Consider the following 14,535-nt stretch of genomic DNA (forward strand, 5'->3'; position numbering starts at 1 on the left):
GCCGATTCAGGGTAAATGCTGCGCGATTGCTAAGCATAAAAAAGGGGGGGGGGGGGCTGTGCTGCGTAGGACTCAGAGGCAAGCCAAGGACGAAAAACAGATGACGGATCACGCACTGCCATGGAATAAATAGGAAAGAGGCTGGCCTCTGGCGTAGGTGAAGCAGGCCACAGAGAAAACGGCTAAATGGCTATTCCACCCGCTGTTCCTGGCTCGGTGTGCTGCTTGGCTGGCTGTGAAAGCCTCTCAGCCTGGTTCCCATCCATAAACACAATGCTCGGGAATGTACTTGCCAGCTTTGATGCTTTTGCTGGGTTCCTTCTGCAGGGAGGGGTCTTTCTCCAGGGGGGAGGGGTCTTTCCCCTGGAGGGAGGGGCCTTTCTCCAGGGGGGAGGGGTCTTTCTCTGGGGAGGAGGGGTCTTTCTCCGGGAGGGAGGGGTGCTTCTCCAGGGGGGAGAGGCCTTTCACCAGGGGGGCGGGGTCTCTCTCCAGGGGGAAGGGGTCAGTGCTCTCCCTTTGGGGAGGAAGACCTGGCAGGCTGGTGATCGCAGCAGCGGGGGCAGGAGAGACGGACCGGCCAGGAGCTGTGGACGGAGGGAAGACAGAAAGGATGGAAAGGGGGAGAGAAAGAGTGAGGGAAGATGGGAGGGAGAGAGAGGGGGAGGGAGAGGGGGAGAACAAGGGGAATGGGGGAGGGAAGGGGGGAGGGGGGCGATGGGGGAAAGAGGGAGCGAGGGAAAAGGTGAAGGAGAGGTGGAGTGAGACTGACTTTTAATATTCCTTTATTGAACGCGGACTCAATTCATAAAGCAAATATCCACCGACCCCTCACAATACAAACACTGCTCACCAGAAACAAGACAGAGAGAGACAGAGAGAGAGAGAGAGAGAAGAAGGGGAGGGAGGGGGACACAGAGAGAGCAAGAGGGAGGCAGAGGGGAAAAGAGACAGAGAGACAGAGGGAAGGGAGGGGAGGGAGGGGGAACAGAGAGAGAGAGGGAGGCAGATGGGGAGAGAGACAGAGACAGAGAGAGGGAGAGGGGGGAGGGAGAGAGGGTGGGGGAGACAGAGAGAGACGGACAGAGAGACAGTGAGAGAAAGAGAGAGAGAAAGAGAGGAAGGGGGAGAGAGGGAATGGGGGTGCAGATAGCTCCATTACTCATTTGGCAGATGCAGTGTAGTTGTGTAGTTCTGAGACTGGTCTGAACGGTCCTGTTGCTGCAGCTTAAGAAACGGACGCTGAAGTGGAGCGTTTCTGTGCACAGAAAATCCTGCCACAAACAAGGATGAGGGGCGCAGGCATCCAAAGCAATCCTCTCAGATTGCAGCTCAACCCTGCCTTTCTGACTCAGAGAACAGTCTACATCTCACCCCAGGGAGCCTTAATAACAGCACAGGATCTGATTATTTTACCATCTCAACACTAGCACTCATCACAGGTGAATTACTATCTGCAGCTTACATTATAAATATTCACACACTTTAAGGCTTACTGCCGTTAAAAGAAAGATCCGCAGTAGCGTAGCCAAGACTTGAACACATAACCTGACGGCAACATGGCAAACCCAGGCCTAACCCTATGCCACACTGATATCATATTGCACTGCGCAATATTATCACATAAAAGCAGCGCTTATTGTGACACACGTCCTTTGGAATCACTGAAGGTTCTGCCTTGAAGAGCCAAACAAACACAGAGAAGCATTTTTAGTTTCGTTCCGGTCCCTTTGGGTTCTTTGAAAACACACTGGCTTTCCACCCTCTCGAGTGTAGCTTGTGAATATGAGTTAATGGAAAAGCTCCGCTACACGGTTTGTAGCTCAGCAAATTGCACTGTATGTGATTTATTTATGCAACCCTGGAGAAAATACCACTTTTCACCACCTGGGGGCAGTAATACCATTCCGCAACTGACATTGACTACCAGAAGCACAGGGGATACTTATTCAAGGAAACCTGCTTCATACACACTACACAAACAGTATAACGCAACAGTATACACTCTTTAAAACACACTACACAAACTGTATACCGCAACAGTATACACTCTTTAAAACACTACACAAACTGCATACTGCATTCTTTAGCATACTTCACTGTAATAATTATCGTGGTGCTGAAGAAGGGAAACTGTTCTTGGCCGAGTACTTGAGATTATCAACTTTGGGTGTGTGTGTGCATGCGTGTGCGTGTGTGTGTGTGTGCGTGCATGCATGTGAGTGTGTGTGTGTGTGTGTGCGCCTGTGCGTGTGTGCCCGTGTGTGTGTGTGCCTGTGTGTGCCCGTGCGTGCATGTGTGTGCAAGAATTTGAGCTGTAGTAAAGTGGAGAGAAAAGAAAGAGAAATAGGAGAGAGAGAGAAAGAGAGAAACAGACAGAGGCAGTGACTGATGACAGAAGGCAGCTGAAATGGCAACTTGAACAAGCCTAAAAATGTGCATCTCACAGACAGGGCACAGGACTGCAGTAAGCACAGCTGAACAGCAGCCAGCTGAGACCTGGCTAAACAGAGCTCAGGAGCTTCAGAAGGGGGGGGGGGGGGGGGCATGCAGACTATCCGTGAAACTGAAGTGACACAGCAAAGGAGACAACAGCCCGCCGAGACATCAACGCGCGGCTTCCAGGAGCTCCGGCCCGGCCCAGCTCTTTAATAAGGTCTTCCAACAAACAGGCAAGCGTCCTCTAAAAGTGTCCGTGTGGGCACACCCAGCACGGACGCTTCAACCCCCACCCCCCCCCCCCCCCCCAAACACGCAGGCGCCTGACTCAACGCAACTAAGAACAACATTTACAGGACGGGCTGGAGAAGGCTGCGCTTCCGCTGTCCGTCCTGGTGTTGGGCATGGGCAGGGAAGAAGGGTCTCCGCACGCCCGCTGGGCAAAACGAGTGGGGGGACGCTGGAGCCAAAACCCCAGCGCAATTTACAGCTGCTCTCCACAGACGAAAGGCCAGCAGGAGCTGGCGGAGCTTCTGGAAGCCGCGCGTTGATGTCTCAGCGGGCTGCTGTCTCCCGTGGAGCACGCGTGTGACCCCCGCTGTACATTGCACACGTGACCCGCGGTGTTGTTGATCCCTCCCGCGAGCGGTCCCGTGGGCATCGCTGATGTTCGTGCAGGGGGAGTGATAACACTCACAGAGTGAAAAGCAGCCAAGCGATCGATAGCGGAGACGCTAGGCCCCTGTAGAACACAGCGTGGCTGATGACCCTCCGCTCAGAAAGCACCGGAACTATCACTACGTCCTCCATCTCTCTGCCTGTCCGTGTCTCCCTCACTTTCCATTCAGTTCAATTATGACAATATTGCCAACGCATAATTTAGAAACAAGGCCCAAGACATTGGCAAAATGATCACTGCTGATGGAAACACAGGAAGCCATGCTGGAAAATTACCTCTGTGAGGTGTGACGCCACAAGGGGAACACAAATAGCTCTGCTATTACACCTCATAGGCTGCAAATAGGACAGAAACAGACAGCATTGACACATTTGATTCTGAATCAAAGTATCAATCACTCAGACGACTCTAACTCTGATCCTGATATCACAATACAGCCATACAGGCTTGAGCCAGAGGTGCATGGATCGGAGTCAGAGGATTTGGAGGATTCTTCGCAAGGCAAACAACTGGAGCCCGAAGCCGATACTGGCAATACAGACCGGTAACGTTTTATATTCACTACTATATATTTGTGGATCATTTTCTCTGGGTGTAGTTATGGTATTTGCTATCTGTAGCTACGACTGTCATTGAAGGAGCATAGCAACTCTGTGAAAGCATAGGCTAACTGGACATGGCAGTTGTAGAATGAGCTAGCATAGCTAGTAATGACTCATGTTGATTTGTCACAACTTTTTTGGAGTCCTAATAAAAAGCTACCCACATATGGGGTGAGTTGCTGCAATTCAGGGTTTCAGGCAAGTTCAGTAAGTGCAGTTTCTTGCATAACCATACCGCATTACAACCTCAATATTTACATTTGTGTTAAAAAATATTGCTCCACATACAGACAAAAAAACCAATCAGAGTATAAGTGAGTGTAGCAGTCAGTCCGCCGGAGAGGCAGGTCTCGGTTGCACCGGCTGGTGGAGAGAGCACACACACCTGGGCTGAGTTAGCTAATCAGCCCAGGTGCTTAAAGGTGTGCTGCTCTCCACAGTTCGGGGCTGAGACCGGGAGCTAACACCAAGAGCGCAGTTATGATTTTCGTTTCATTTTATTTTAAGCACTAAAGTAAAGTAAAGTAAATCCTCAGCTGGGATGTCAGAGGAGCTGGACCTGGTCGGGAAGGCGGGTCAGCTACGGGCGGTGTACGGGGAAGTGGTCGTGCCGTTTTACTTTCTTTCACCTTTGTTATTTTAGTTTACTGTTCACCCAAAACCCGTGAGGGGGAAGGGGGGAGGTGTCCATTTATATTATTTCATGTCTGTGTGGGTGCGCTCTCTCTCTCTCTCCATGCGACAGACAACAGTGTTCCCCCGCACTGCCACATCTCCCTCCCCGGGGTGTCACACTGGCGTGTGACAGTGAGCTACTTATTATCTTAGATATATCAACACAGAGCTGGCTAAGCAGTTTGAGGTTAATATGTGCAATGTTTATCCAATTCAGCAAGTGTTCACAATGCTGTGCTACATTATTAGGCTATGTTGACTCAAGTGCTTTATACAGCACTGACTCCCATCTCATCACATAGGCGTTCAGCTGAAAGAAGACAGGTAAGCTACGATTTACAGGACAGTATAGCTGCAGTTTTTAAGCAAATGGATCAGATGACTGGCTAGCTATCTAGCTAGCTTTGCATCAGGTGACTGTTTGCCTCCGCATTATGCATTAAAATCATACACGGTTGCCAGACGTCCGGTCTCCAACCTGAATGTCTGGTTTTCAAATTATTTGCGTAAGTCCAGTTTGTGGTCCCGACATGTCTGGTCCTAGTAACTGATGAAAGACATTTGACTTTAATTCATCATCAAGATTTTAGTTAAATGTGATCTCTGAATGTGAGCTTGTGGTGCCATATTTTTACAGCAACACTGGAGCGTGATTCCAAGCACTTTAAATACACCAACGCAATACGTGACAGTTTTACTTAATTTATTTGATGGCTCAAGTGTAGGTTCAAGTGTCTTACAAGTTGGTACAACTGCATGGGGTTTATGATTGGATTGTTTACAACAGCACAAAATTCTTCACAGATCTAGATCATTAATTAAGTGGTAATTTCCCAGATTGAGACATTGACCTGTTAAAATGTACAAAATGTTCTCCTGGGGAGCAAGATTGCTACTTGAAGCAAGACAACTAACCTCATCATTGTTGGCAAGTTGCATTAATTAGCTAACACGCAATTGACAGCTCTAGACAATATAAGAAACATGTTACATTTGATAAATGCAAGCTTACTACATTTTGTTTGATTCATTTTTCATTAAAATGGGGTAACCTACCCTGAAAAAGTTTTTCTTGACTGTCAGGATACAAGATCTAACAATGCTAATTGTTATCTCATTTCCTCCACCTTCAACGTTACAAAATATGACGTGGCAGATCATTCTGAAGATTGGTGAAAAAGCGAGGCGGGCAAAATGAGTAAGCAAGTAGATCTTGTAGGGCTTATTTCTTGCCTTTATTTTTTTTTTAATTAATCATAAAATAGGAGAACTTCCCTCTGGCTGGTGTATTTGATTTTTCATAATATCTTGTGCTTACCCTTTAACATAAAATACAATAAATACATAATAAATAATAAAATAAGAATAGGATTAATATTTGATCATCCCTACCAATAATAATTCCCTCTCTCTCATCTCTCTCCTTTATCCCTCTCTCTCTCTCGCTCTCTCTCTCACACACTCTCCCTCTCTCTCTCTCTCCCTCGCTCCCTCCGTCCCTCCCCCAGGGAACAGGATTGATTTGCTGCTTTGTTTAAATCTCGCTGTCCCCAGCTGCGTACCCTCTCTTCCCCGTTCTTGCGCTCGACTTTTTTTTTTTTAACATTCTTCCAAGGTCTCCGTGTCCTAAATATACACAGAGCACTGAGCTGTCTGCGGTGCGTGAGCTGTTCCGAGGCAACTGAGCAGACAGGAGTATGCAAGCCTGTTTCAGCGGTACGATGCTGGAGAAACTCCAATACGGTTCTGTCAGCAGGTTACCTCTCACCCAACAGCCAAACTGTGACAAACCATATATACAGTACGTTAACAGGGTATTCCCAATTCAGTGTTATACGGTGGAGTAAAATGGCTTACATTTACATACCAGATTAACTGAGAACAGGAAGTAGCTGGGGGCTACAGCACAAACTAAAACCAATGGGGCGCTAGGAAGGTCTCAAGCTTATACCTCTACCCCACGTGTAAAGAGGAAGGCCAGGTTGCTAATACCTGGAGTTTATTTGGATACCGAGGAACACAGAAAGAAGAATCAGGAGGCCAAAGTGGAGACAGTGCGTGGCAGGCCGTCGAAATGGAAATGGATGCTTCCCCATCTTACAGAGTTCTGACTCTCAACAATTTGGTCGCTCCTACATTATGCCCCAGATGGCCCGTGTTAGACCCTCTCACTGGGGTAGGGTTACACCACGATCTGGGTATTCCTGCTAACAGGAAATGACAGATTCATTCCTGATAACCTTGCTGAGTCTGCCCAAAGGGAAAACTTCCATTGCCGGCTTTCTCATTCCCTCCCTCCACCGATTTAGGTTTCATTTTCAGAAAACTTCAATTGGGCTTCGCCCCGCGGGATCGGCAGGCTCATCGCAGCCCTACAGGGGGCACACAGGGGTCTGACGCGTTTCAGACTGGGTACTGCTGCGTTAGAACAAAACAACAAGAGGATGCCTGCTGACAAGAACAGCCCGTTCAACTGCATCTAGAGCAGTTTCCCAATCCTATATGAATCGGGCTGCTGTGGGTGAAACCATGTTACAGTCCAGCAATAAAACACCTAAATTATCAAATCAAGGCTGATGACAACATGTGCTCCCACAACTGCTCTTCTTGGATTAGACCTTCTGGTGTACAGTGACCAGCAGGAGGTATAGCACTGTGTCTAGCACAGTGTCCAGCACAACGCCAAGCCTGATCTTGAACACGCCAAGAGCCTCTGCCTCTTCTACTGGTCCTAGCAAGCTGCTCCACATTTTAACAGCCCTCTACAGACAGGCTTCCCTGTGCAGGTGAGCTTCTCCACACATCAACAGCCCTGTACAGACAGGCCTACCTGTGCAGGTGAACTAGCCCTCTACAGACAGGCTTACCTGAGCAGGTGAGCTGCTCCACACATAAACAGCCCTCTACAGACAGGCCTACCTGTGTAGGTGAGCTGCTCGACACATTAACAGACATCTACAGACAGGCTTACCTGTGCAGGTGAGCTTCTCCACACATCAACAGCCCTGTATAGACAGACTTACCTGTGCAGGTGAACTAGCCCTCTACAGACAGACTTACCTGTGCAGGTGAGCTGCTCCACACACATTAACAGCCCTGTACAGACAGGCCTACCTGTGCACACCGTCCCGTCTCCCTCCAGGCCTTGAGGGCAGGGCCCACATCTGTAGGAGCCGAAGCTGTTAATGCACAGAGCTCCAGGAAAGCAGGGGTCTCCCTCGCACTCATTCACATCCTCCTGACACATCACACCTGCAGAAACACAGACAGAGACATGGGCCTCCAATTCATCCGTGCTTTACTCTGGCTTAGAAACAAATGGCAATGTTAGGTTTTCAAATTTCCTTGCAAACACTGCCTGACAAGTTAATTTCAGCGATTTCTCATTCTGAATTTGAATCCAAGATAGTTGCATTCTCTCCTCTCACAATATATTTAGAGAAGCGTCCTTCTCATTTTCATGAACACACACAGTTGGTATTGTGTTTTCGCACTGAGAATTCAGGGTACACATTGTACCTTCCTAACGTCCCTAAACAGTGCTGACCAGGGTGTGTGGAAATGCCGAGGGACACTCTGCTTCCAGACTTTGGGAATACCGAGGCTATCACAGCTAATGCAGCGGGAATACTGAGGCGATCACAGCTAATGCAGCGGGAATACCGAGGCGATCACAGCTAATGAGCTGCTGGAACCGGGCAGTTCACATTCGCGCAGCACATTTACTGAATCAGAACACATTGCATAGTTCTCTCAGTCTTAAATATTTTAATGCTCTTTTGTTGCTGAAGTGTCTGTGCATGTAGCTAACGGCTCCAGACCAGTTAATGTAGCCAGTTCTCAGGGATTGATGATCATTGTAGCAAGACAAGCCAGGGCAGACTGGACACACAGTCCTCCCTGAATTAGCTCAGTCTGCACCAGGATATCACACACTCCAAACATCTACACAGGCAAAGATAAATAAGAAGTCACCATATTTCACACCTCTCATATGACTGACACAAAAGTGAGGGTACTGGATTAATTTATAAAACAATTGTATAATGTCACATGCAAGCCCGACCATACGTGTATCTGTCAATGAACTAATTCAAATATGAAATTACTTGTTTTTGTCAGCTCAGTTTAGTGCCAAGTGGCTTTTATCTTTTCCAAGAAAATGACCCAGTAACAAAACCTTTTAAAAGCACATTTACATTTTATCATTCAGAAGACACTGTTATCCAGAGCGACTTATACAGATTTATTCATTCATTCATTTGAGCAATGTGTTTCTTCAAGGCAGACCACGAGAGTCAAGCCCTGCTCCAGTTAAATCAGCTGAGGGCTCAGCTGATTAGTGACGTTCGCCTATCACAGTCCATTCAAATAACAGGGCGGTCTATTTAAACGGCCCCACCCTACTCATGTGCTTCCTCTAAAAACCCGCCAGCACCCCAGTGTGTGTTTGTCAGACAACCCTTCATGGGTGGCACAGTGGTGCACTGGATGGCACTGCTGCCCAAGACATGCGGTCCACCTATCCCGTATAATGAAAGGTTAATAATGGTCCTGGTTGCTGCGGGATATGTTCTGTGTGTACCCCTCTAGGGGGTGTTTGCAGCTGGCCTCCCTGCCTTATCCATGCATGCTTGCATGGATGGCGGGAGGGCTTCCAGAGCCATACCTCCCAACATAATTGTGTTGCCTTTTAATATTGTCAATAAAGATTTTTTGATGACATTGGTCCTGACTGAATTTATTTATTTACTTATTCATTACATGCAATCTATTTATATAGCCAATATTTTTATTGAAGCAATTCATATTAAGTACCTTGCTCAAGGGAATGGCGACAGTGCCCCAGCTCGGAATCAAACCCGCAATCTTTGAGTAGCAAGTCCAGTTATAAAGTATGCATCAGAAACGTCTCCCAAAGAGTTTCAAAATAGATGCCTTTTGCTTTCAGTGATTATTGGTGTACCTGGGATATCACTATTTAAACAAACAACAGTTCTTGATGCAAAATAGCAGTCTCTCTTTCTGCTAGATGAATTCATGTTTACTTCCATTTCTCTGTATAATAAACAGTGACAGAGTATCTGTCTGTACCTTATTTATTTTGTTTATTTCAGACGGGAGGTCAAATCAGCCTGAGGCACGCTCCACACCAGCGTCTCTGGATGGCTTAGGGTTCGGAGGAAATTTGCTGGAGGGTGTCAGAGATTCTACACGTAGAATTAGTGAAGATGAAACTGATCTCAGTCCGTTCATAACTAACTTTCTCTGAACTAATTTTAGACGTGCATAGCCTTTTAAGAAAACATGGCACTATTATTATTATCATTATTTTTATTATTATTATTATTATGTTTTTTTATGTGTTGCTGAAAATGAAAAAAAAAAAGTACTCAAAGGGAATTTTCTTCATTAAACAAAGCCAAAAGATACAAACATGGCACTCCATGGCTTAATGAGAAATTAATTGGGTAGGTTTTATGAATGGTGTTCAGGGAAAGACATTACTGAAGACAATGCAGGAGAGTTCATGCATTCATGCCTCTCCCAAACCTATCAAAGCACCTCCAGATGAGAAACTCCACCAAGCATCAAGAATAATAAAGTGCATTCAAAACTTACTTCAACTGATCATGAAAGGATCTGAAATGAGTCCACGGTTCTTTCTATCAAAAAAAATCTAGCCAGATTAAACAGAAATGCATTACATATAAATGTAAAATCCATCAGACTTTAAGCATTCTGCTGTCATGGTACCCTTGGCTGTGTAAATGCACTGTATGTAAAAAGGACATAAGTTCTGTTAGCTGCTCTGGATAAGAGTGTCTGCTACTTGCCTAAAGTACAAATGTAGAAATGAAAAATCTTAAAAAGCACTAGTACTGGGGTTTCCAGTCAAGGAAATATGCTTCCTTTCATGCCTCTTGATAGCGTTCCTTTTTTTTATTGGTTGAATCTTTCAGTAAACAAAGACATCTTTAATCAAAAATAATTTTACAAACAGAGTTATACAATAAAAATGGACTGCCATTGGATTCAGTATGCATTAAAATGTAACATAAATATACAGTTTGTGTACATAAAATGTAAATAGCCTTGAGCATATGAGTACATGTAAAGTATGTGTGTATACGTATGCATGTATGTACATATACACGGGAGGATGTATGTTTTAAGAGGCCCAGTAATGTCAGAAGAGAGGTTTAAACTGCGGTCAGGCTTGCCTTCAGCCCAAAAAAGATGTTTTTGTGCAATCCAGCGGCAATTTTAAATAAAGCTAACGAGGTACACTGCGTCTCTCAAACTAAATACGCTTTTCCGAAATCACCGTTTAATCTAATTGCAAAATGGCTTTTTCCATACCCTCGAAAAAAGAAACAGAGTAATAGAGTCGTCCCTTCTGTTTACTTAGAGACTAAATGGGTTTTGTGAAATGAATGAAAAATGTGTTGTGGAAGATGAGCAAAACAACATGACATGACATGAGATTAATTGTTGTCTTCAAAGGCAAAAGCAGGGCACATTGTGCACGGAGTAATGACTCATTTAGCAGAACCACCTCACACACACAGACACACTACTACACGAAAGGCTGTCATAATGCCTTGGCCTTGAGAGGCTGAAAACCCATTAGAAGCACCATTTTAAAAAGGCAGCAAGAGGAGGTAAATGTTGAAACGTGCAGGAGCAGAGTTAATTTCAAAATAAAAAACAAGGAACGGCTGATCTAAATGTTTAGACATTTGTGCAAACGTGTCACGAAAACGTACATACATGTCATTTGTGAGCGTAAAAATAAAAAATACATTTTGGGTAATTACGACGAGAGAAAAATATCTAAAACTCCCGTGGCAATAAGAAAACAGTCACACAAAATTCAAGGCAATGAAAAAGGAATAAAAATCATAGTTGATTGGAATGCACTGCATTAATACATGCTACACATGTACCTCCTGTGCCACTCATGCTACATGTACCTCCATCCAGCACTTATTGTGCCGTGTCTTGATGTCATAGCTTGGAATGCCTTCTAGTTGACTTAGCATAGGTTAGGTCAGAGTAATGTTCACTGTGTGAACAGGATTTAAGGTGTTCATGGCCATGAATAACTGTACAAAATGAGTATTGTGCCTTATCGGACATGTGATTTGTAGTTGTTCCAATGACTTTCGGTATGCACTTACTGTACGTCGCTTAGGATAAAAGCATCTGCCAAATAAATGTAACGTTATGTAATACATCTCTGACAGTATTCCTGAGAATTGGTATGTAAGAAAGAGTGATGTAAATGCCCTTTAGCACGAACAGACCCCCCGATTACACAACACAGTCCTCCACCTGCTCACAGAGCACACTCCTCCACCTGCTCACAGAGCACACTCCTCCACCTGCCCACACAACCCACTCCTCCACCTGCTCACAGAGCACACTCCTCCACGTGCTGACACAGCACACTCCTCCACGTGCTCACACAGCACACTCCTCCACCCGCTCACACAGCACACTCCTCCACCCGCTCACACAACACACTCCTCCACCTGCTCACACAACACACTCCTCACAGAACACACTCCTCCACACACTCACACAGCACACTCCTCCACCTGCCCACACAACACACTCCTCCACCTGCTCACACAACACACTCCTCCACCTGCTCACAGAGCACACTTCTCCACCCACTCACACAGCACACTCCTCCATGTGGGCGGAACCACAGTCTATGAGCGGTGAGATGGACAGCCTGTGACATCGAGATTACACGAGTCGGACTGCGGCTGAACAGAGCTCATTAGAGCAGCAAGGCCTGCTGGGTAGGGTTTGTTTTACAGGAATGCGGGAGACGGTTGGGGTCGGGATCAAACGGTGCACAAACGGATTTCTCCAGTGGGTTTTCTCCTGAGCGGGGGTGGGGAGGGGAGAGGGGGGAGGGGAGGGGCGTACCTCGCAGGCCGGCGGGGCATTGGCAGAGGAAGCCGTCCGTCATGTCAAGGCAGGTTCCAGCTGCGCAGGGGTTGGACAGGCACTCGTCCAGGTCGTCCTGGCAGAGGTCCCCGGCGAAGCCGGGGGGGCAGACGCACAGGTACTGCCCGCTGCCCGGGGGGAAGAGGATGTTGGTGACGCACGTCCCGCCGTTCCGACAGCCGCACGGCTTCACTGACACCTGCAGCCCGCGCGACAGGGAAAGACGCACCTGTCAGCCCAGCCAGGGGTACCGCATGAATAGAAGCTTCATTTTACTGCAGAGGGAACGCATGCAGTATAAAATTATGCACAGCAAGCCATTTTTTTGCATGCCCCTTGGAACCCAATTCAAAACCTCTCACAACCCACAGTGTGGGATCAACGGATCTAAAACACAGCTGACCTACACAAAAATTACACAAACATGAGCAGATATTGACAGCTTCCTCAAAGACAGTCGTTGCTGTACAGTGACTGTTAAATAGGCAAGGAAAAAAACCCACACAATTTGGTTCAATAGAATGAGAGAAAAACATACAAAACTGTGGGATTCGTTTCTGATTTAAAAGTGGCAATGGTTGGTTTGGGTCCTACACAGCTCGGGTCATTAAAACACAGACCGTGCAGAACGAAATGCCCACACCATCTCATTAACCAGGGTCGGGCTCGGCTAATAAGAAGGAACCGATCCGATGTCGATAATTAGTCTTTCTTGACATGCTCACCTGCTGACACTGCTGGGTTACACTAGCAGTTGGGTCTGTTCTAATGACTGCTGGGTTACAGTAGCAGTTGGGTCTGTGCTACTGACACTGCTGGGTTACAGCAGCAGTTGGGTCTGTGCTAATGACTGCTTACGGGAGGGCTGTGGGGACTCGAGCCCCATCTGGAACCATAACCCGAGTCACAGAGGACGTGTGACTTTCCGTTAACGGTGACCTTCCGTTAACGGTGACTGGTGTTCAGGGTGAAGGGAATCTGCAGCACTGAGTCACATTAGCCATATGTTAAGGTTAAACAGACAGATTTTACTTTTTAATTTCCCCAAGCAAAATGTCTGTGTGTTTGAACAGCGTCATGTAACAGCACTAATAATGCCTTTTAGCCTGTTTTGTAGTGAATTATTTTGGCTTTATATCTTTTTCTTGCCTGTTTTGAGTGTGGCACATCTGGAAGTCATTCTCAGCTCTACAGCTGGGTACTTCCACTTATTTATTTGTTCTGGTTCATAGTTTCTGAAGCGACCAATCATTTTAGAATAGTAGATAGTTGTTGTGCCCCAGGATGTCAGAAGTAGAGGGGGCAAGAAACACACATTCAATACAGCTCAGAAAGGCGTTCTCATTTTAATTTCATTTCATTATGCTATGATGCAGAATGATGCAACTGTTTTGACAATTGTATTTCAAGGACAGGCATAGCTAGCTAATGAGGAGGAAGGAGCGAAGAGGAGTCCTAGCTACAAAGGAGTGAATCAAAATGCCAAAATCAAAAGTGGATCACAGAAAAGATTTAATGTGACTCAACCATGACTAAACGTCTGACCTCCGTCTGTCATTCTGTCATTCAGGATTGTGTAACGGTGCAGTAGCCCTTATTGTGGAGCACCATGTGGGAATGTCCACCTGCAGATAAAGTGCGCAGGCTACTGCACTACTGCTGATTATGACACTGCCTGTCACAGTCGCAACAGTGGAGCGCTCGTTTTCTAAACTAAAATGAATCAAAAACTACTTGAGGAGCAGCATAGGGCAGGAGAAACTGAATGGACATGCTATACTTTCTACTGAGAATGTCAGAGCTTGGGAGCTCAACTAGACTTCTGATGATTTCGCACAATGCAAGGCCGGTCGGATGACCTTCAAATGAGCGAGCAGACAAAGTGCAGACCGGTTATAATCAGAATTGGGCTGCCACTGTGCGTCTCAACCCTGTGATTTTGATCTGTGTGAGCAAAGCTGCCACAATAAAAAGTAAACCTCCATCATTCAATTTTGGCTAAGGATAGCCATAATCAACATACACCGCATAATTTTCACGCTCTAAAATAATACGTAGGGAGGGTGAGGGTGTGTTGAGCTATGTCAGCTATGAAAAAGCCATGGATGAATCATTTTAATCTTAATTTTCTATGAATAAGAAATGGTTTGTGGTGATTTATTTTTGTTATGATCCTGT

At 46.2% G+C, this 14,535-nt stretch overlaps 1 protein-coding gene across 2 annotated transcripts in view; it reads right to left on the reverse strand.

The window, feature by feature from the left end:
- The window catches only part of si:ch211-246m6.5 (von Willebrand factor D and EGF domain-containing protein), an 88,448-nt gene that overhangs the window by 20,235 nt on the left and 53,678 nt on the right, over positions 1-14,535 (reverse strand). For both annotated transcript variants that reach the window (XM_035392697.1, XM_035392696.1), the window contains exons 18-20: positions 12,337-12,556; positions 7,507-7,644; positions 294-584 (exon numbers count right to left, since the gene is read on the reverse strand). In XM_035392697.1, coding sequence (XP_035248588.1) covers positions 294-584; positions 7,507-7,644; positions 12,337-12,556 — 649 coding nt within the window. The remainder of the gene's footprint in view (positions 1-293; positions 585-7,506; positions 7,645-12,336; positions 12,557-14,535) is intronic.

The sequence above is a fragment of the Anguilla anguilla genome, chromosome 15 (assembly GCF_013347855.1).
Source record: "Anguilla anguilla isolate fAngAng1 chromosome 15, fAngAng1.pri, whole genome shotgun sequence".
NCBI classification, from domain to species: domain Eukaryota; kingdom Metazoa; phylum Chordata; class Actinopteri; order Anguilliformes; family Anguillidae; genus Anguilla; species Anguilla anguilla.